General features: G+C 41.2%; 1 protein-coding gene across 25 annotated transcripts in view; it reads right to left on the bottom strand.

Annotated features, from left to right (window-relative positions):
• Positions 1-23728, bottom strand: part of PTK2 (protein tyrosine kinase 2) — a 212586-nt gene that overhangs the window by 91204 nt on the left and 97654 nt on the right. For all 25 annotated transcript variants that reach the window (XR_011139351.1, XM_068933423.1, XM_068933418.1 and 22 more), the window contains 2 exons: positions 13521-13687; positions 5784-5871 (listed from right to left, as the gene is read on the bottom strand). Coding sequence is in view for 24 of the 25 variants with exons in the window: in XM_068933423.1 (XP_068789524.1) it covers positions 5784-5871; positions 13521-13687 (255 nt within the window). In the remaining variant the exon portion in view is untranslated. The remainder of the gene's footprint in view (positions 1-5783; positions 5872-13520; positions 13688-23728) is intronic.

The following is a 23728-nucleotide window of genomic DNA, read 5'->3' on the forward strand; positions in this document are numbered from 1 at the left end:
TACTAAGCATGCTTTGCTAAGGGCTAATTTCATACCCCTCCTCTCCCCCACAAAAATTTGCTTTCCCAGATCACATGAGTACAAGGATCAATGCGATTCCACTTTGTTTCTGTCTGATGTTTGTTACACACAATGTGATTTGGTAAACGGAGTAAAAAGAATGTTTTGCTCAACACCACAAAGATATACGCGTGTATCGATACACGGAAATACAGCTCCTGGCTATTTCAAATTTACAGTCTTGAATTAATATTAATTCACATACGTCACTGAAAAAAGCCCTCAAACGCTATTTTCAGAACTCCCGCAGACAGGTGGAAATACCAAATCAAAGCAGTCCCTTTACTTCAGTCTGAGTTTGTCTACTGAAAGAGTATTTAGGAATACGAGGATGTTTTCCAGTCCTGTCCTACAGGACCGCGAGCAGAAAGCAGGCCGGTTTTACGCAGAACGTCTGGGAGAGGCAGAAAGGGCTACGCCGCTATACACACAGCAAGACCTACTGCAACAAGAACGGCAGTGGAGTTTTGAGATCGTAAATCAACCTCTGGAGCTGAAAATGAGTGTTTTACCAGGAACTGTGAATTTCGGCAATTTTAACAAACCGACCCCTACAAAAGGGTATTTCATTTCTAATCACTCTTACAAGCTGTAAGGAGTAGACAGGTGATGTTCAGTTGGATTTATTTTTTCACTTTCTAAGCAGCTGCAGTCCTTACATTTATTACCACCTCCCTTTAGGGCACGCTTTGTGTGGCAACCCTTAACCCTTCCTGAAGGGCTTTTTTGTTTGTTTTAAACAGGCTGCCAACATTAGGCATAACATGAGCTTTCCTCCCTATGTCCTCGATTTTCCTTCACAGCTTTTGCTGGCAAAGTCATTTGCTTCAGCTCTCCTATTTTTATTACAATATAAGAGAGGTTGTTACTTAATTAGGTCAAAGAGTCTAATTCCCAGTCTGCATTTCAAATTACATCTCATGCACCTAAGCTTTATCAAGCTTTAACCACTAAGTTATTACAGTAATTGCACCTTGACTTAATATTTTTTACCTGTCGGGGACAGTGTTATAAAAACAACATTTAACTTGCATGATACATTTCTTTACCACCATATAAGTGAGAATTTTCATCTCGGGAACTACATTTAAAGTGCTGAAATTATCTTCACAGACACTACAGAAACCGGACAAAAAGGTGGTGTTTGTCCGCGAGAAACTTTGCCTCATCTTTCCTTGGAGTGCCGGATTTTTAGTTGTTGTTGTTGTTATGTGCGTGCATTTTTTTTAATGGAACTAATCACACTTTTTTTTTTATAAAGCACTACTACATAGTTTTAAGAACCCAGCCAGAACATCAAAAATCCCACATTCATTCAGTGATAACACTTCTTTTTTTTTTTTTTTTCTTAAACGATAAAGCTGCGTGGCACAGAGCTCTGCTCAGGTTTTCCTGCTGCATCGATGCTGATCGAAACAACCTTTTCCTGTTCCTCGGGGATCTAAAAATCCAAAAAGTTACTTTTAAAACTCTTCTAGGAGAGGCACAAGGGCAGGAACAATGGAACAGCTGATGCCTGAGAGCTGCTTACCCCGCTACTCCCATACAGATGCTTATTCCCTTTTCACCAAGGGATAAACCAGCTCAAATTACTGTGGGCTAACACAGTTATCCCGGGATAAATGTGTGCAGGCTCCTGTTCCCTAATAAAAGGGAGACAACTCAAGTAGTTACGTCTGATTCTAATCATATGAATGTTTTAAAAGATGTGTATTCTATCTCGAGGCGAGATACGGCTTTTGTCCCTCACTCAGCTATTAAGAGAAAAGACAGACGCCCGTACCCTTTACTCCCCTCCCTATACGCACGCTCGCGTCATTTTCACTGGGACCTAGGGAAAGGAAGACGCAACAAATTCTACCAACACTTTGCTAAAGCAATTTGAAATGCTCCCCAAAAGTCTAAGAAAAATGTGAAGTATAATTTTCGTTACTTGAAAAATTCCAATTTTTTAATTCTCCTTTTATACTTCTGTCCTCCTGTTTACAAATTTTCATGAATTCCTACAAAAAAAGAAAAAGATCTTTATTCTTTTCAAAATTACAGTACAGCCAACAGAATGCAAGTTCACAGATGTTACTGATAAAATCTGATTTGCAATATTTTTCCTTCACCTATCTTGAGTACTTTGTGTTTGAGGGTTTGGGAGGTCATTTTGTTTAGAGGTCAATTTATGTCAGATTTGGGTATGCAACAGAACAGGACAGTAATTGAAGAGTTACATACAAAGCATATGTCGCAAGCACCTGCAAACTGTCCAGATAACCTTATATCTGACATTTCCCAACTCTTGAATACTTAATCTCATGATCCAAACAACACGTGGTAGCATCCAGTCTGCCCAGCTTTCTAAAATTTTAGGCAGCTGGGCCCAGGGGCATAGTGCAGTCAGTGCGATATAACCACCCAAACGTTCTGCTTAGAGAGAGAGAGAGAGAGAGAGAGAGAGAGAGAGACACCTCTGAAGACCCCCTCACCTAGCATCTTCCAAACACCTTCCAAACACAGACCCAGTAAACCAAAGATGAAATTCTGGAAAAATTTTAGCATATTACTCTTTTTAACAGAGCCCTCGATCGGGAAGTCAAATTCCAGCTTCGGTGCGGTCTGAACGCCCAGCTCCTACCGGCTAGAGGAACGACCTGAGCGGCAGGCCTGCCTCCAAGCCGAGCGGCCCGAACACCGAAACCCCGACGAGCTGGATGGAGCCGGTATTAGTAGGAGCAATTCTGACACTACAAACAAGTTCTGTGGGCTTTTCCTCCCCCACTAATTTTAATCCTTTGCTGTACAGATTTCGAAACAGGGGCACTCTTGTGAAAAGTCTCATTAAGTGCACTGCTTTTATACTTCCAATTAGAACCGATTACGCCCACTGCAGATGGCAGAACGAGTGCCACTGACTGCACACAAGCAGTACATCAAGCTGCAGACGGCTCTGCTTGGAGCTTCTTGGTTTATTAAAGACGCTCGAAAATAAAGACTATCCAACACAAAGAACGGTCACAGCATTCTTAATGTAGGCAAAACCAAGGAAAAAAAAATATTTCAGCTATTAAGTCCAAACCGAGACTTAAACGCTTGCACGAATTTATAGCCAGAAATGCACTCATTGCAGTGAATGGGAGTAGTCATGCATGTGAAGTTACAAATGTGTGCCAGTTTTCAGTTTAACAGCCTGCTAATTGTGGTTTGGGTTAAGAATATGAATACACTGTGTCTGTTGACAGCGATTAAGGTAACATTGTTATCTTTACAAATGTGCTCCGCTTTCTGTGAAGACCAAGAATCACTTGTGGATTCAGTCTCACTGGAACTTTACAGCTTGTTTTTCAACAATATTGCTACTCTGCAGCAATTTAAAAAAATAATTACACGGTTTCTAAAATCCATGGACTTTCCACAGGCTTCTCTTTCACAGAAGTCGCCGTAATAGTTTTCTTTCTCCATGGCCTTTCAAATTTGATGTTGTGCATTTTTAGTAAGTCTGATAACTTGCTTTTAGATGTTATCAAGATAATAACAGGTCTTCAGTCACATCTTGCAAAGAAAGATTTAGTCATGGGCAGCATCTGTTCCTCAAAATCTTTTATCTCAATTATAACACGTAAGGCAACAACATATTTGACTTTTAGTTCCACAAAAGCCAATTTGATTCTAGAAGTGTTACTTTTTTTTCTTAATGCTGTAACTGGGTCCCATGTTCATTATCTCTAATGTAGTGGCTTCCGTGCCGAAAGTTCAAGATCTCTGTATATGCCTGTATGATTTATATGCATTTCAGTGTTCCTGTCTATACACAACATGCTGTGTTTGATGACACAAATCTGACTGTAGGTGAGCTGTGGCTAGCAGAAAGAGAAAGTTACAATGCTCTAGGAATGACCAGAGACGTCTTTCCATTTTCCCTTTTGCTTTAGGTCTGTTTTATGCTGCAGCATTATTGCTCAAATTCTTTTCCTGCTGTCTTGTCAGAAGTCAGTGAGGTTGCCTGAACAGTTAACCAGATAAGACAAATGTAATTGCCCTAATTTACTCAAGAGGCCAAGTGAGACTCATGGAGCAAAGCAGAGTCAGGGACAGAGAGCATCAGCTCTTGAAAAGTTATGCACTGATTTCCATGACAACAAACACCCAAATACCTTGCAGGATCCCAAAATGAAGAATAGTGACTTTGGAAAAAGACAGGTGGATTTAGAAAGACCTAATGATAAGGGGGAGGAGAAGAAAGGAAGAGAGACCAAAAACTGTATGGGGTGCAGAGCAAGGAGACAAGAGCATCTGATTTTCACTTTGTAATAGATGGAACTGGGATTCAGGACACTATCAGATAAACGCAGATGTCTTCTTGTGCTCATCAGTACCTGCACACCTTCTAAGCCTTCTTGCTATATTCCCAGGCATTTGTACCTGCTTCTAATGTTTTCCCCAAATTTAGTCAACGCATGCTTCTCAGAAAATGCTAAATATATTCCTCTAGAACTTCAAATTCCCTGCTTGAAAGAAATAGCAATTTGAGGCACAAATGAGAAGATGTCACATTGTCATTATTATTGTAATCCAAACACGCAGAGCTTCACCTATGAAGGAAAAAATAAGGACATCAGAAGGGATTAAAAAGAAATAGCTCCTTCCCTTCCTGAGTTTGAAGTGTGGGATCAAAAAAGAACACAGCTGCCTGTTCTTACCAGGCTCCAAACTGTGATACTTGGGGGAATTTTCTTACGCTATAACAACACCGTCCCATAAGAGAAGGGAGGCAATCTGGGGGAGTTCTCCTGGACTTTTCCCCCATGTTGAGCAGGTAAATGACTGAGTTCAGGAAATTCGTTAATCTGGAGCTGATCTCGTAGGTTTAGGATATTTTTGAACCTGGCAGAGACACAACAAAAGGACAGTAGTCCATGAGAACAGCTATCTCTTGCAGAAAGCTCTGGGGTTTGCGTAATGCTATCAGAGCTTCACAAGGTTGAAAAACCATTTCAAAACATAACTCTAACTTCACAGCGTAGTTCTTGAGCTCGCCCAGTTCAGCTGACTTAACAAGCCCAAGGGCTCGCTCTCCCTGCCTCCCATCCCTACCCTACTCTGTCTCAGTTACGACAATATTCCAACATACCAGCCAGACATTGAAGACGACTCACCTAACATGCAGCAAATAAGTAATTTTAGGTTTGAGTTTTCAGAGAAAGAACTTTGAACTTGCCAGTCTAAAGACAGCTTGAAAATACAAAAAGAGGATTTAGGTGCTTAATTTTTAGGAAGTTTTACCATTACACAGTTTTGCTAATTGGTAAGAAAGTCACACTCTAAAAGGATACTGAAATCAAGAAAATAACCTAATAATGCTATTGGAAAAAAATCACATAGTTGTAAAAAAAAACAAAAACAACAACAAAAAAAACCCTGCCTGCTTACTTACAGTTGCAAAAACGAAGACATTCGACAACTTAATAAGATAGGGAAAAGCTATTAAAAGTCCTCTGAACAAGAGTAACTCTCATCTCAGCGAAGATGAGTGCTGCAAAATCACCTTCTCCTGGGAAAACAATCCTCGTCATTTCTCAGGGAGAGAGATGTGATGGTCTGTTCCCTTTGTTTTATCTACGCAATCTTACATTTTCACAACTTCTGCTTCTGCAGCAGTATGTATTCTGCATAAACAAAGTAAGAACTTTCCAAATTGATGCCAGTAAAATAAAGAGCAGTAGAACTGAATATACCTGTTGATAGAAAAAATTTAGAGTTGGTTTGTCCTCAGTGAACTGGTTTAGAAATCCTTTGGGTAAATATCGGATTCTCAGCTCATATCTGAAAAGTAAGAAAAAGAGAATTAAACTGACAAGGCACAAATAACAATCAAGACTTCATCAGAAATTAGACAGTCATCAAGAGTTCTTGAAAATAAAGTCAAAACAAACCCAGAAAACTAACAGAGGATTCTCTGTTTTGACAACTCGGAAATCTAAACAAGAAAGCTGGAGGGCACGCAGCTCCTGACGTTTCATAAAGATGGTTAGGAGGGACCTTCTTTGTACAGAAGCACACATCAAACCCTGGGACCTTCTCAAAGCTTCAGTGAGGACCTGAGGCATCAAGACCCAAAGCGGGTACGCTGTCAGGTCCAGGCTGAAGGCAAGGGAGGCCCCACATAGGTGATGACAGCAGCTGAGCTAACATAACCACCGGTATGCCCTCATGGCAAGAGCTATCTTCGGTTTCTCAAGCATGAATACCTAATACGCAGCTGCCAGCAACGAACACATAGATCCTACTGCTCCAGGTCAGAGCAGCAACCAGTTTTACTCACCAGGGAGCCACATCCTATTGACAGAACAAGGGCTCACTCGCTATGAGAATGACTCAGCCTTTTCTCTGATCAAAAGTTGCAATATTCACCCTTGATTTATTCCACAGGTTTTGAAGGGATTTATCTGTAAAACTACTTCCTAGTAAGGCATTAAGCTGCATGCCAAAGCTGAATGAACTAGTTTTCAGCGTGACTGTCATATTCTGTAAGAAAACAGTATATGATGGAGCGAGACAGATACAGAAGCCCCCCTTGACTCACGACCAATCCCAAATTCATATGCCTTCCCAAAGCTCAAACTTCTATTCCCGATTCTAAATTTAGGATTATTATTCGTCCCGCAGCAACAGCTAATGATGCTTGACACATATTGCATGCTTCCTCCTCCAATTCATTTCTGTAATGAAGTCCTGACAACTTACTTATGCATCCCTGTGGGTGGGTGATGCCAGTATATCCCAAGTATAAAATTCTCTGTACGCCTTCCCCAAAATAAGCATATCTAACCATTTACTCCTGATACTAAGAGTGCATTTTGCAACATTTCAATCTGTTGGTTTCATTACAAGGAGAACTCGTTTTAAGCAGCTGCTTTGGCTGCCTATAATCTCAAGGTTTATTTGGGGATTTGATAAAAAGTTACCACAAGTTACTGTTGCTTAGGATTCCACACAACAACACACTGCAAACAGAAGCTGCAGGATTCTTTGCTTTGAAACCATTGAAAATATATTGCCTGGTTATGAATCTTCAAAATACGGAAAACTATGTACAACTGCAACACTGTAACAAACTAGGAATATCTACATGAAAAAGCCTCTTTTCATAAAGGAAAATGCATGCTCAGTCTTCTTATGTGCAGAAAACAACCTTCTTCTGACTACAGGATATAAAAAGGTGGGTGGATGACAAGCCAAGTAGAAACCAAAATACAAAAAGAGTCAAAGTTGCAGTTGAAAAACTCTCACAAAAAGCGCTCTAATTTAAAAAGCCATAGAAACAACTTTTATTGTTGATTAGTATTTACATTTCATGATATACAGTAGCTAACTTCAGCTATTCACTGAAATGTTAGATATAGGCCAAAATGCAACTACAGGTGGTCAAGCACTAGGGAGGGAAGGCAGCATCACCGCGCGACCGAGAAGCTGAAAACCAGAGTTCCCTAACCCCTGCTTCTGCCTCCGCAATTTATCTCTGGATTATACTGCAGAGATTAATGCAGAATGAAACAAGTCTCCTGCATAAGGAGGAAGACTCGTTTCCTTCTTTTTTTGCTCTGAAACTTTTTTAGTTGTCTTTATACGTTTTAAGATTAAGACCGAAAGAACATCCTCTGAAAACTGTCCTTCCTAATTTCTCATCATTCCTCAGGTGCATTCGTTCTCCTTCTGTTCCTCGTTACTCCTTTCGCTGTTTCTATCTGCGATTCTTTTCTTTGGCAGTAGGCCTCTAGATTGCTTTCCAAATACATGACCATGAAACAGTAAGCAGGAATGAAGCATTCAAAAGTAAAGAGCCAACCTCTACGCAAAGACAAGTTGACTGACCAGGCACTTCAATGTGACTGAAGGTAACAGGTTATCCATGTCGTGGTACCTCTAGGTTAATTAACCTAAGGGTTCCCACTCTAAGCAGGTGTCTTCTGTCACAAATACCTAACCAAAGGGTCCTTCTAAATCCTAGAAGGGAAACGTTACGATTTAAGGCATCTTTTGGACATCTTACTCAATGCCAGATTCTGCAATAGGGTTGAATCTTCATGCTATACAAATGAAAAAAATATAAAGGCAAAGTAGCCCTTAGACCATCAAATAGTAACTTTTGGGTTCAATTCCCATTTAACAACGGAACCATCTAAAAGCTGAGTTCTTACCTCTCTCTAAGTGGTAACTCAATTTTGAGGCATTACACACTAGAAGTTGAAGGGGCTACATGAAGTCATGCAATCTGTTTTATACTTTCTAACTTTATGAAGTCATTGCACATCTTGTGAATACTACGAAATTAATGTTAACAATATAGAAGAATCCCTTATCTGCTCTTCCAACATATTAAGAACAAACATTTACTAAATACTGTTAGTCATTCTGAAACACCTTTTTCAGTCATCCTGCTAGCCAAAAAACTAGAATATTCAGGCCTGAAGAAATGCAAACAGAACTTCTCATCTCAGACCTCTTAACAGTGTACAGCTGGAGTCAGTCACCCCAGTCTCGAGTGGGATATAGCACACTTTCCTTCTCTCAGATGAGACAATACAGGAAAAGCAGGGACTCTGCATGGCTCTGCAGTGAAGCAATGACAAGGACTTCTTTTTGTACCAGGATCTCACGAGAAAATTAGGAAAGTAAAAAGCATGCCTGGGACAGTCACTGAAAGCCACCTTCATTATCTATTTACAAACTAATCTCTTGACTACATCTAGGGGAACAAAGAAGAAGCTGATTTCCAAGCGCCAGCTCAAGGATGGGCTTGTTTTTCAGCATCTCTGAAATGCAGCCACCCGAACAGGACAAGACCCTTCTCACAAAACAGATCTGCCGAGTGAAGATCCCAGCTGATGATCACCTCCTACTACCAAAAGGACCTGCTGCAGAGTACTGGGGTATAGACGCTTCCAGGCACATATGGATGTTGAAGGCTGGAAAAGTTTCATCCATCTATCTGCTGAACAGTCCATGCCTTCTGAAGGCAACTTCTTGTCATCTGGATTCTTCTGACACCTGACCGTCACTGCTACTGAGGTATAAAACCTCCCTCCTCCTTGCCTCTGACACTATGGACCTGTGGAAAGATGGGCTTCAGAGCTAATGAGCTGCATGGGGAAACAACCTGCCCACAGCACACACTACTGAGCACTTCTAGGAGCTTCCCTTTGAGCAACAAGTACCACTTGGGCAGGTGGTGTCGTCGAAAAAGAAAGGATGAGGCAAGTCTTAACATCTTGTGGCCCTGAAAGAAGCCATCCCACCAGCCCTAACCATGCCCCAGCAGGTTCCAGTTCAGTTCGCAACATCAGCAGAAAAGTAATCTGAAAGGATAAGAGGAGAATGACGGTGGGGGATGAAGGAGGGAGAAACAGCCTTGGAAGAGTTTAATGAACTGAATCAGCTCCCTGAAGGATTAGATAAGCATTAGGACTTGTACAAGGAAAGGGAAAAGTCTGTGCAACTGAAAGCAAGAGAGAGAAGGCAGAGCAGGGAAGAGGTGCAGCAAGTCGTTAGATGATCTCAGCCACCTTGTTAAAGCACACCTTTGGTGTTCTGGCCTTTGCATCAGCAGAGGCACTTGTACTGCAGCTACCAAAACCGATGGTACAGGACTGCTAAGTACTAGGCTTCCTTCTGACTCTCCTTTACCTGACAGAGCAAAGAATGATGTCTGCTCACAAGCTCCTGCTTTATCTAGGCTCTTAACTGCAGAACTGGAAGATCTCTATAGTCTGAGACCCGCAGCTTGTTGCAAGAGATATAATTTGTTACTTGAATCTCTTGATTTTCCCCTGTGGGACGAGAAAGACCAACAAATGGAACCCTTCTTTGGGACACAGCATTTCTCGGGACAGAAAGGATAGCTGCTGTGATTGCCATTGAGGGCAACGTACTAACAGAAACTGGCCAGGGTTAATACTAGAGGTTCAGAGTCCCACACCCTGGGGATCCATACGCTGTATTTCACCGTACACTATACAGACAAAAATGAAGGTTGAGAGAGGAAGGTTCCTTCATCCTTCACCATACCTGCCCTTGGAAACAAACACTCCTTAAAATAATAATACGACAAACGAAGAGAAATTTCTTCATTAAAAAGTGGGCTTTAGACATGCTCAGTTCTGCCTGCTGCCACAAACACTAAGAAAAACTGAAACAAATCAAAGGCACTCCAGTCTTTATTGCCTTTCCATAAAAAGGCCCAGGGTCTTTCTGTTTGCTCATTTTTACACTTATCATCTGGCATCTTCTTGCATGCACAGCTACAAAGGCATTCATACAACCAAATGCTTAAAGAAGAATTAACGATTCACGCTACTGTAAGATGATAACAACAGTGTTACTGAAATTCAGTAATTCAGTAACAAAAAAACCTCTAAGCATTTGGAAAACAACATTTCTAAAACAACTGCATGAAACTGCCCAAATTATACAAAGCTTCTGCAATCCTAGATCATGCACATCTCAAAGACATAAGCCAGTATTACCCAATGTGACATATAATACAGCAGACTCCAGAACAGTTATTTCCTGAACTATTGCAAAGAAATAAGCATGCAGTTCCAATAATTATAACTCTGATGACTTCTGACACCATCATTTTGGATACATTCAGAATTTTCTGACAATGGAGGGAATTATCCTCATTTCCAGAGAATAAAATAAGGAGAAGGTATGTTGTTTGATAGAGTTAACTAGCATGAATGTCCCTAAAGTAAAAATACAGTGAAGACGCAGGCACAGTTAATACTGGGTTTTCATCTGAATTTTAGTGCCAATCTTCCTCACCTTTTTTGTAGGAAAAAAACTGAAGTATTAGGTCTTCACTGCGTTTTCTTTTTAAATTACAAGACAGTTCAACCCTTGCTATCTCATGTAAAACGTGAGCCATTTTTAGCCAGGAGAATAAGGTCGAAGTAATACATTAAAGCAAACGTGAGGTGTGGGATAAGACAGACTTCCGGTAAGCAGTGATCTCCTGTTCTTCTGCCATACAACGGAGGTTCTGCCCTGGCAGTTTGGTGAAGCTAGGCTGTGTGTGCTCCTGCAGCTGGACCGCTTGCCATAAGAAGAGGGAAGAGATCCTTGAAATGACAAAATTCTGGGTGACCTCCTTTGCTTGAAGTCCGCTACTATTTACTCTTCCTAGGCTTTCGCTACGGCTAGGTCATCTGGGGCAGAGTCGTATCCCTGTCATTGCCCTTCGCTGGCCCATTCCTACTGCAGAACTGTAAATAGTACAACAGCCCCAAACAAAAGCTCCGTATGTGGGGGACGCATTTTATCCCAGCAACTTTTGTCTACATCCTACTGACAATCACTGTAACTTCCAATATCTGGATTAGTCCAGAAGAAGATGTGAGAACCTGCTTCTGTAGATATTGAACATACAACCCTTTTAATTTAGATAATTTAAAAAATCCCATAAGAGGCAGTTACTGGATTATTAATACTATAGAAAGCTTTTAATTCAAGCACTCTTCCAAGATTTCTCTCTCCCTTTACTAATCTAAATATTTTTACAAGCACTGTCACATGATCTTAAATGCTCTGCTTTATAGTGTTCCAAATATGACAGCAACATTTTGATTATGCACAGTAAATCTCCATGGGTTTAAAAGGTATGTCAGGGCTGCATGTATTCGATAAAATATAAAATGACACACTGAAAAGGTATTGAATAATTTATATCTTATCATAGCTCTTTCATGAGCATTTTATACAAACCCTTTCCACAAACTTCAAAACAATCATCTAACTCTGCTGTTAAAACCGATTAACTTTGTTCTGCAATGTGTAGAATGCGAGTTGCACTGCCTAATATAAATGCAATTGGCACTTGTGTACTATGTTACAAATTTCCAAGCGTAATGCAACACTAGTATCATGGGACGCATTCAGGAATATCCTACTTCCAAATCTGTAATTTCAAGGTGTTAGGAAAAATTTCTTAAGATGTATGGGGGGAAAAATATTGACGCATATCCCACAAACATACGAGAATCCATGAAATGCAAGATACATAGAAAAGAATGTGTCACATTTCAGACATCTAGGTTTTAAATATTCCTAATTCGTTTGATAAAGATAGGTCACTAAAGCGAATTTATGAACTGAGGATTGCAAACTGTGACATCTGCTAATATATTATGCTAATTCAATTTGCAAGAAATTAAGCATAGACTATTCATAATTCTGCAATTCTGCAGAGGATTCTATTTGTATGCTTTTTTTAGCAACTGTATTTTTAGCAACTTTTGCACAAATTGTGGCTATGAACAGGAAAAAACAATTACAAGGTAAAAAAAAAAAACCCTACAAACGAACTAGTAAACTTAGTAATCTACTTTTCAGTGTCCTCTTATGACTTTACAGCTATACTTGACTCTATGGTGCTGCATTTCAAAACTCTGACCCTCCCTCTTCCCTAGTAGCCTATGGTGTCCTTTGCAAATAACATTAGTTTCCTCTTGTCCTTCTGTCAGGAAAGTGGACAGTCTTCTCCCTCTTCACCTCCAGCCTACATCCTTTCCTGAGCGTGCACCGTCAGCCTGCTCTGTCTCTTCTGCTTACCCTGCCAAAAAGCTGAAGAAAACCCAACAGTCAACATAGCAAAGGTCACACCACTTTTTTTTTTAAACCAACTGATATCGAGAAGGTATCTTAACAAATGCACTTAGGCTCTGGGGAAAATAAATAAAAATCAGATATCTGCAGTTATCTTTCTACTGTTCCTTGCCCCTGAGATAACTGAAGAAGGTCCCAGTCAAAATAAAGGGGGGAAAGGGAAGGAAAAAAAAAAGGCAAATTTCACTTTTCCCTTGGCGCCTCAATTCATTGACGCTAACAAGTTTTACAACTAACAAGTTTTATATTTGCAAAGGGGTACGCTGATCTATTCTCTGCAAATTTTATTTGTCCTACTTAATCTACATATAAATGCAGCCACCGCTCAATAGTATTTTCTTATTTTCATTTAAGGAACAAGGTTTATCCATTCAAATTGTTAGAGGTGTGCTTACATTATAGATAGGAATAAGACTGGGAATAAGATTCTTGTATTAAGATGTTTAAAGATGACAAAACCTGAGATGGTGTTCACTAGACATATCGCAAGTTTTGCAGGTTTTCAGGACAACTCTGACAAGCAGCTAGGAGCCTTCTGCTCCCATTTTAGGCCTCCTCTAAAGCCCAGGTGAGACTTGTGTTCTCCTCAGTTTGCCGGCACCCCCTTTCAACCATAAAAAGCACACCTCCCCAATTCCCCAATACCACCTCTTTGACGGGCACCTTTTTTCTTTCTCCCCTGTGCCACCCCCTCTATTCCACCACGAGATGACTTCCTTTAATAAAGCAAATTACAGAGTCAATTTTTCTGACATGGCAAAAAGACTTATATGAGTTCATTTTGACACTGAACAGATTTGCACTCTTACTTCCATTCTTCTGGAGGGTGGGCTAGTTCAAATTTCTCTCTCACATTGGACACCCCCATGTCCAGGTGTAGCCAGTGAACCTCCTCAGATTGCAGGTGACTGAGCCGTAACCCATAGCAGGCCACATTTTTCACTTTGTGACTGTCCACAATCTTCTGAATTATGCCCTAAAACAGAGAAACATACACTCCTTATAAGCCATAAAATGCAATAGGTATTAAAAAAAAAATCTACAGTTAGGCTTTAATATGTTACCATGTCATATCCTACACAAAACGCTAAGCAATAAATCAGATATCACCTTTCAGAACACTATACATGCTAAACGGAAAGCTTCTGTTTCAGATAACTGTTTGCTGTTTCTGAAGTTTTGCTGGCGAACGTTCACAAAAGATCGTGCAAATATGTTTCCCCGCATCTTATCAGAATTAAGCCACTGCTCCCTCTACGTAAAACAGAGTAACACAAAAGCCAAAATACGAGCAGCAGATTTGTGGACAAAAGGGACATGTATTTGCTTTTTTTTTTTTTTTTAAAAAAAAAAAAACCTGTCACCAGCCTTCAAAATCACTCTCAATCTACAACCGGAAAATTTTTTAGACTTTCATCCTATTTAGTGCCTGAGCAGCCAGGATTTAGCAGAGGTCACCTCCTAGCTCTTTGATTTCTCCCCCTCTGCGCCCCCCCACCGCGTGTGCTCCTGAGGTGCAGCGCAGATCCCTCCCATAAAGCCAAGCAATTCTCTGGGAAGGTTCTCAAACAAGACAAATACGTTGCTTCTTTGTACGTAGGTTTATGTTAGAGTTTTGAGGATTTCTTGCCAGAGAGAGGAACCTTTCAAAAAATATCATGTATCAGATTGCTGTAGGCTTTCCCAAATGAAAGGTTTAACATGCCGGTAACTAAAATTCAGTAGATTACGGATTAGCAGCCTTTTAAGTGCAATGTGCCAGACAGACCGTCTTCCTCTTATCCAGATTAGAAAGTCAGCAGGGGCTCAGACTTGCTGCCTCGCGACTCGGTAAAGGTAAGGATTGGCTCTTCGCAAGGCAGCAGATCGCAGCCAGCGCCGAGGGCAGAGCCCAGCAGGGGCACAGGCTATCGCCGCTCCCAGATTTGCTTCCAGGGAACCACAGTCCTTTGCTCCGGGCCCTGCAACGATCCTATTGAAGATGCGCTTCAGTGTTTATAGGGAAGCTGCTGGTTCTTGGTCAGAACTTCAGAGAACGTCGCCAGATAACCAGGAATAAGTTCTTTAGGGCCCGGAGGTGGGCTGCTGGAGTTAGCCAAGGGGAAGTTTGTGCAGCATTTTCCACCGTTTTCCAAAATGTCCTATTTTATATCCCAAATAAATTGTTTAAGACTCTGATTCTGCAAATTAAGCAAGCAGAAAGCTAACTGCCAAAAAAAGGACTAGGGAAGCGCTAAACAAGCTGCAGAGAGGGGGAAGATCACACACGTAGGAGCAGGACCATGCTTTGGAGGCAGCAAGCTGCTACACCACCTCATGCGTCTTATCAAACCGCAACTTTCAACTGATCTTCCAACAGCAATACGGGGCGGAGTGAAATGTAAGACAATCCTCCGAAGTCTACAAAAAGGAAGCACAAGCCTCCTTTAGTAAGTTCAGAGAGAGTCTAAGTTAGCATCTCCATCAAGCCCGGTACTCTGTCTCCAAGAGCAGCAGTAGGACTACCTGCAGCAGTGTCTTTCTCCTCCGTACCGGTGATGGTAGAACTTCAATACCCTCATCTGCCATGCCCAGGAGAGGACTTCCTTCCATAATCCTCACTGATAAGTGGATTATGAGCCCTCCACTTGGAGGAAGACACACACAAGCAGCAAAGCGTGCAAGATGCTTGCCGAGGACTGTATCACATGAGAGGGAGACTTCAAAACACTCCGGTAAATCCTTCACTCAGGACAAGATTTTCAAGTGGCCACTACCTGCTAAGAGCACTGGTGACACTGGAGACCTGGTGGCCGGGAGGAGTCCAGGTTGCTGGGACAAGTGTCTGATGTAAATGAAAATAACCTCCCCACCAGGAGGCTGGTAAAACAAATGAAGGAAAAATGACAGTGGCCACACACGGATACCCAGGGAAGAGGGAAACCAGGGTGAGCACACACTTCACCTCCACGCTCTGCCAGCCTCTGGCTACACTCATCTGAGTGGTCTTCCTGAGCCAAGCGTTCTTTCTGTCTATTCATCAACCTTCAAGGACACTCTCTTCCGATTACTTGTCCAGTCTCCTCTTAAAGCAGTTAAGTCTTTGTGTCCTTCAGCAACAAGCTCCACAGCTCTACTAACTGGTCAGCAAATTGTTTTAAACCTGGCTTGAAGGAACCAACTACAGGATGCAAAAACTGGTTAAGTGTGTTCCTTGCAGGTCTTTGCATAAGTTAGTGTGTAACAGTGGCTAAGTACTCTCAGAAGTGACAAACAGAGAAACATTTAACCTCTTCTTCACCCAAAAGACAAGCTCTGCTTGGTGAAGCAAGACCTAACATTTTGGCAGGCGCGCTTTCCTCTAAATGGCACACTGCCAGATTTTCCATATGTGCACAAACAGAAGACAGATTCATTCATTTTCTTCACTTTCTGCACTTTGTGTAAATAAAGTGCATCGCATGCAGCGGTTTTTTTTTTTTTCTCCACAAACCTGCCCCTTCCCTTGTCCCCAACGCTGTCAGCCAATAATGAAAACAGGGGTATGTCTTCTTAAAAAGGCAGTTACATCTGATGTGATAAGACAAGAGATGAGTTTGGAAAGAAGAAATCATGGCAAAATTGGACATTTTTCTAAGACCACGAACAACTGAAAATACTGACGCGTAAGGCAGTGGAAAAACTATTAGTATATGCTCAAAAAGAGTTGAGTGGGACATTTAAGAACCTCTCTGATTTTCAGGTTGGCATTTCAAATGGGCTGGAGGAAGTCAGATATCGTAATTCCTACCAAAAGTGAGGTTTTCATGCCTCTATCCCTTTCACATCATCAATCAATCCTAAACTTATCACAAGATCTGTAAGTTGTTGGTTTTTGTTTGTTTGTTTTGTTTTTTTTAAATTAGAAGGATGCTATATTCCCTCTGGTCAGTTAATCAGTATCACTCCATGAAAATAATTATCAAGAACATATATTACAACTCAAAAAAGCCTCCTCTCAGAATGGAGATGAAGAACTGCCTTCCACTAAAGAGGCTGGTAAGAAAGATTTACACCTCTCTTTTCAAAGTCCAATACAGACATGCAATGAAAAGCATTTTAAATATCACCTATCTAATCAGGCAAGTTAAATACTCATTAAGATCAAGTATGATATAAACAAGTAGTATTGCAGAAAAGAAGGTCAAGTGTTTGAAAACGTTATCCTAAAAACTTGTATGTGAATTTGGAAAGGATGAACTGATGCTTTATGCGAATCAAGCATACGTGGCTGCTTAAATGGGTTTTGTTTGCTTGTTTGGTTTTTTAAATCAGGAAAGCCGGGGAGATCACTCCACCTACTAACAAATCATAGCTGGAATCAAAAATGGAGAAATAAGGAAACATGGCGATTAAGACACTCAAAATGGCTGGTCTGCAGGGGAAGCCTCTCAAATAAAACATCTATTTCCTTCCTTACTTTTTTATTAATAAAAACGGAGAGGCTGAACTTGAAACATTTAGAGTCCCACCTTGGAGTCCGTACAAACGAGCACGTAGTTCATTCAGCACCGCGAATCCCCACGAGCGGAAGCGCGGTGGATAAACAGCGGAGTAAATTCCCAGGCAGGAGGATGAGATTTGTTTTATCTGGCTGCTGTTTCTAAACAGCCCAAGATTAACCTCTGCGAGTTCAATAGGCGCAGTGGCCTAAGTGGGTCAGGGTATTTAACACTGATGTGGTAGTGAACAATGCAGAGAGCCCTCGGTTCTGGAGAGGCTCCACCAGTCGGTGCCCCTACCCCAGGTGGGCAACGGCATCTCTGCCTTTCCCGGCCCCAGTTTGGGGAGTCTTGCCAGAAGCCCGCGATGCTGCTTGCAATAGAGATCAGAATACGTAACCAGAGGTTTCTCAACAAACAATTTAACCACTTAACCACTGCACAATAGCAACTGAAACACCCTTCCGCAACGTGTCATAACCATCTTCTAACTGAAACCAGAGCCAAGGAAACCTGAAAATGCCCCAGCCTCAGCTCCAAGCAGCCCCGCAGCTCGCGGAGCTCATCGGGTGCTCTACTGAGTGAGAAACAGGTAAGGAGCCGGGAGGTGTCAACCTTCATTATAATTGTAAGACCTCAAATTCATCACAGCGTCCACAAGGCTTACGCTAGAAATACTTCTTGTTACTAATTTGTCCAAAGAACCACAAAATATTCAACGCGGCCAATTTGCAAAATAGGTTGATATTTGTCCCAAATTAGAAGGGGAAAGCGTCCAAAAGTAGAAAGAACATGTACAGTAGAGTTAGGAGGCTCTAGAAAATCAAGACAGATCAGAGAAAGGCTCAGGATATCCTGGATATATATCAGCAATATCTCGTGTTTCTGTAAACGAGTGGAAGTGCATCGCTTGCTCGTAAAGTAACAAAGTTGATGTGCTACTATGAACAAATCGAAGTTGAAATAACCTATTCCCGGGGTGACTACCAACCTAATTTCCCTATTTAGTAGAAAGCAGAAAGTCTCTCGCACTAGAAAAAGTCTTCAAGTAACATCTCCTACACAGGGACAGAGCATTAATGTTCGTGAAGCGCTTCAAGTAGGTCAAATGATATTTATGCATTAAGTATTATTACTCCTGACAAGATATTTATACAGGGGGTTTAAATGAGGAGCTGAACAGAAGTAAACAACAAGGCCCTGATGCAAGCTAGATTTAAAATTTCCATGAAGCAAAACTTTGGAGTCACTTCACAACACCAGAATTTAGGCTGTCCTCCAACAACACTCAAAGAGCAAAGCCCACATCCCTCTTTTTCTCATTCGCATTATCCGTCTGCCTCCTGCACTAGTCCAGCACACGTTCACATATGGCATGATAAACTACCAGGGAATTGGCCCAGCCGAGCAAGAACGCTGTCACTGAAGCCCAGTGACAAGTGTATTTTAAAACTACTATTTTTGAAACCCGAAACTCTGCTATGCAGGATTTTGTCATCGTGCAAGCCCAGAGACCCCGTCAACTTAGACGACGCAGCAGTAAGTGCCTTAGCATCTCTCTTGCACTTAAGCCACGCATAGGTCAGTCACCAACAAACGTCCCTCCACGCCGCAGCCCAACTCGACAGAAAACCTCTGCGCGCAACCAGACAACGTGGACAACCACGGAGCAGGTACGGCCAATGCTCTCCAATCCTCTCCACTGTGTTAGCACTCTTCTGATCCGACTGCACGCTGCTCTAGCTTCTGAAATCAGCAGAGCACCGTTTGAAATATTTACAATAAGCTTAGTTTTCTGGAAGGTTAGCTTCCAGAGCTGTGGAGTCTAGAGTGAAACAGAAGAGAAATAGCAGGGATTCGTGGCTAGAAGAGGGTCGGGAAAACGATCTAGGTTAGATTAATCTACATTAGAAAGTCTCAACTGCATTGTAAAACCCTACCCTCAGTTGCACTTGCAAAGTCTAAGTGCTTCCTTGGATCCAGTCCTATATGGTTAAATTCTAATGCAGTAAAAGTATGGTTAACTTAAAGGCCATATCTGTAGATCTAGCTGATATTTCCAGGAAAATGTCAAAGGGCTACTTATATTGCTTTTAGAAAACCATTTTGCATGTCTCTCATCCAAGGACAGCAGAGTATTTTGCACAAATAAAACAGGTATTATAAAGATAAAGGTATTTTCGTCTCATTAGTTCGACTGGCATAGTACAGTACGCCTTCTTTTTCACGCTGTTTACACATGCAAGCCTGCAGTTTTGTGCTCTCGGTACTTTTTTCAAGATCTTAGAAGTGAGGCATATATTTGCTGACACCACAACTATGCCTTGTCATCCAGTGCAATCCATGGAGGCGTGCAGTTCAGAAGAGAGAAAAAACTGTAAATAGGACCTATCTGCTGGCTCTTTTACTAAATCAGGAATGACTTCGTACATTTCCCCACACGTAACTAATGTGAGAAATCAGTGCATTACCGAGTCTGCTACTGCTACACAGTTCCATCATCTCAAAGCAGATATATTACTGCACATACGTAGAAATAAGAGTCTGAAATCTAGCCGTTGTGTATCTGTACTTCTATCATCCAAAAATTTCACATCTAGCAGAGCTTTAAGCCCTGCTTGTGTTCATAGGCCCTTTCCATTGAATGTAAAAGAACTTTGTGCGTGACCAATCCCCCACCCAAGTGGTACATTATCTAACGGATCTATTTTAAAAGAAAAACCTAGTAGATAAATTCTGCTGTCTAATAGATTGAGATTGTCCTTCACAGCTAGCAGCAGATATGCCAGAAGAGCCCTACGTGTCCAATTCCCTGTAATTCTTCAAGCTATTTGCTTGTTTTCGGAAGAACCAAGAAGCAATAAAGCATATCTGGCCCACTCAGCGGTTGGGAAGCAGCGCGTTCAGCTTCTGGCTACCCAGATGTGGTGGTGGCAGCCTGTTAGTCTGTGGCCTGAGTTAGCCACAGCATCTGCTGCCTTTTGTCCAGATATCGGGTCAAAATAAGATGGGTTTGAAAAAGAGGAAAAAGCTTGGAGGCTGAATAAGAGGGCTGATTGCTAGAACATGAGAACAATCTTCTCGGGGACTGAGGTTAGACTTGACACACCTTTAATTCCCTTTTTGCCCTTTATGAAGATCGAAAATATCCTGCTTTAGATGTGGAAGGAAACCAGGAATATTTCAGTGGATAATGAGGGATGCACCATACTCTTTAACAGTCTGTTCACTGATAGTGCACTGTCACTGCAAACGCGAGTAGTGCCAGCACAAACAGCCACTTCCTTTCCTCTCACAGTTGCGTCAGTCTGCAAGGCGACGCAGTGAACAGGATTGCAAAACTGATCTGGGTTAAAAAAAAAAATACATGACAAAGAAAGCTAAATTTTAACCTGGATTAAATCGAGTTTGCCAAACAGTCATACCACCTGGGCCAACACAAGTGAAGTGGTAGCATATACAAAACAAGCAGTGAGGAGGAAGCTGGCACTGCTGCCAAAAGACAAGCTTGTCTGACTAGGATATCACTTGGGTGGCAGACCTTTGCACCAAAGCCTTACCGTGAACTGCATCTCCCGATCAAACTGTTAAGTCTCCTGTAGTGCTAGGTAAAGCACAGCAACAATCCACAGCGCAGAAATTCCCCAAAACAACGTATGGGCCTAATGCAGGCGGACTTGGAGAGAATGGAAACACTGCTAGCCAAAACAGAACAAAATACAAACACTGTAGGAGAGACCAAGAAATGGCAGTTGCTAATGGTTTGGGAACATAAAAATAGGATACAGATCAAAAGGAAGCGGCAAACAAGAAAAAGGAAGAGATAAATACCAACACAGTAAGGCAGTTTAATAAACTGCTTTAGTGATGGCTTGTATGACGCTACCTTAAGGCCTTCTCCTGCTAAAAAGCTCAAATTATGGAACTGGCTGGAATACACAACTCTCCCAACCATGCACCGATGCTTTCTACCCATGGAAAATAAGTTTCTGCAGGTGGACAAGGAAACTGAAGAATTTGCTCTGGACATTTACTCTCTCCCGGGAAAGGGATACAACTAAGGCATGCTCCTTGACTTCAGAAACTTTTTCAGGTCCATCAGGTTAGATAAATCCTTACCCTTAGCAAAGGATGCTCTTCCGTTTCGCCCTAGCTTTTTGAGTTCTCATTCTGTCAGCTTTAAAGAAGCTGGGTGGTACTGCACAGAAGAGGGAGGAAAAGACATCTTTGTCGTGAGCAGGCTAACCAAGTCATAGAAAAAGTATCTTTATTGAAGACTTCTGATCGTACCACTCCATAACTCCAGAAATAAGGATAGCACTAACCACCAAAAGTTTTACCGCTATCTATCCAAGCGTACGTTTCACTCAGCTGATCTTACAAAATTGGAAAAAAACAGACCCGTATAAGAATTAAGATGTAATGTATATCTGTCAATAGCATGCTTTGAGATTTCTGATTGCTACTACTACACACAACTTTGCCTCTCACAACTCCTATTTAAGAATCAGTGATCAGTTTTGAAGGCTGTAAGTTTAGAAGGTAGCGTGGATGCAAACTAGGCACTTCTGGAGTGGGGACGTGGACCACAGAGCAGAACAACACTTCAGTGCAAGCCATCTAGATGGGGCTCACACAACATTTTCAAATGCTTGTTTTCAAAAAATATAGTAACAAAAAAAAATCTTAAACGTTGACGGCACCTTCGTTTCTCTATGAAACATGGTCATCGTAACTCTGCTTTGATCGCATCTTCCGGAGAAAAAAAGGTTATTTATTTGTTATTACTCATCAGGATGCACTGACATTGTTTCCATTGGCAGGGTGCTCTTGAGACCCAAGAAATTCCCTCTGAGCAACACCCATCTCCTCGCACACTGCAGCCGAGGCGGGAGACAGGACAGAGAACGCCCGGTGCCCTCCCAAACCCTTGGAAAGCCTCTTCCGTAGGCAACATATCCAAACGAAGATGTACTAAGATCAATAGCGAAGATAAAGATCCTTTCTTTCTCTGGCAAATGGATGGCTATATGGGCATTCATGGGAGGAGACTAGTGTTTGTACTTTTTGTTTTGTTTGTTTGTTTTTTAAAGTTAAGCATGTCCCTACTGTGACACCAAGAAAATGACTAAATCCACACAGAAAAAGCAGAGGTCCACAGCCAGGAAGACCTCACTGAAGCAAAGCAAATATATATGTATGTATGTATGTATGTACGTACAGGAGGGAAGGATACAGAAGGAAAAAAAAAAGTCCTTTTCTGACGACTGTTAAACAAAACCTTTCAATTGACAAAAGCAAACTTCACTTGGCTAAAAATAAAAGATGTTAGGTTAAGGAAACATGAGAAATCAGGAAAGAAAATCCCATCCTTACTTTCCCTTAGTATAAGAACTTTTCACAGAGTCCTCCGCTTTAACAGCAGAAATGCCTTCAATAGGCCAGCCCAAGTCAGACTCCCTTTGAGAACTGGAAAGGTTCCTCGGCTGTGATCCCAGAAGCCATACTAACCAGTGAGAAGTCTTGAAAATAATTTTTTTATTTCTTTGTTAATTGCAAAGCTGTTTCAAAGGCATCTACCACTGAACATGCTCAGAGCTCCTTGGAAACAAGACAAAACCCCAAACCTGCACCAATCACCTTTCTGGATCTTAATTCAGAAGAAATGACAGCTCTATTGCAGACTATCTCCTCCACAAAATGGAGAGACAATCTAAGGCATAAAAACCTTAAAGGTTACTTTCATTTTAAATTATTCGGCTCAGTGTAACAGTCATTTCAATGGAATTTGGGCTTGCTCTCCAACAACAGTTTACTGTTTCTAAAATAAATGTCAAGACATGGTAATATACCAGTGCTAGATCATTACCATGAAGTACCTGCACATTTCAGCAGTCATTGTACCATTTTCACAAAATTAAAACAAAAAAATCACTTTTTTTTATTTCAAGCATAAAGCGTAACCATGACCCGTCACACACACACACACACACGCATAAAATGCTACTTTTAGAAACAAATATCCAAATAAATCAGTTATAAATGGGCATATATAAAAACTAAAAATTAAGGCAAGCCTCAAATAACTGCTGTTGCTTTGCTCTTTCGATCCAGTTTTTACAAAAATTCCAAGAAGTCTGTGCTTTAAACAACAGTATATAACCCTGCAAATTGAACTGAGCACTAAATTTCTTACAGGGAGAGTAAGTTTTGGATCCTAAAAGCCCATAACCACAGGTATTTTTGGTTTGGAGAAATCCAAGATGTAATCTCTGCTTTTGAAGTTTCTAGCTATTTCTTTGGAAAGACAGATAACCTCAATAAAAACTTGTCTTGAGTAGCATATAAAAAAAATCCTGGACAAACTTCCAGAGCAGAGGCTTGCAAGTAAGCTTAAAGACACACTGAGACCTACTTTTCCTTCCCTTGTACCCAACAATACATTTCTATATAAAATGAATCAGTCACATTGGTTATATGAAACCAATATACAGAAGTCAGGGATCAAATGTATTTTCAAGTAGCGCTCAAAAATCCCTATTCCATAGAAAACAAAT

This window comes from Struthio camelus, chromosome 2 (genome assembly GCF_040807025.1).
Source record: "Struthio camelus isolate bStrCam1 chromosome 2, bStrCam1.hap1, whole genome shotgun sequence".
Lineage (NCBI taxonomy): Eukaryota > Metazoa > Chordata > Aves > Struthioniformes > Struthionidae > Struthio > Struthio camelus.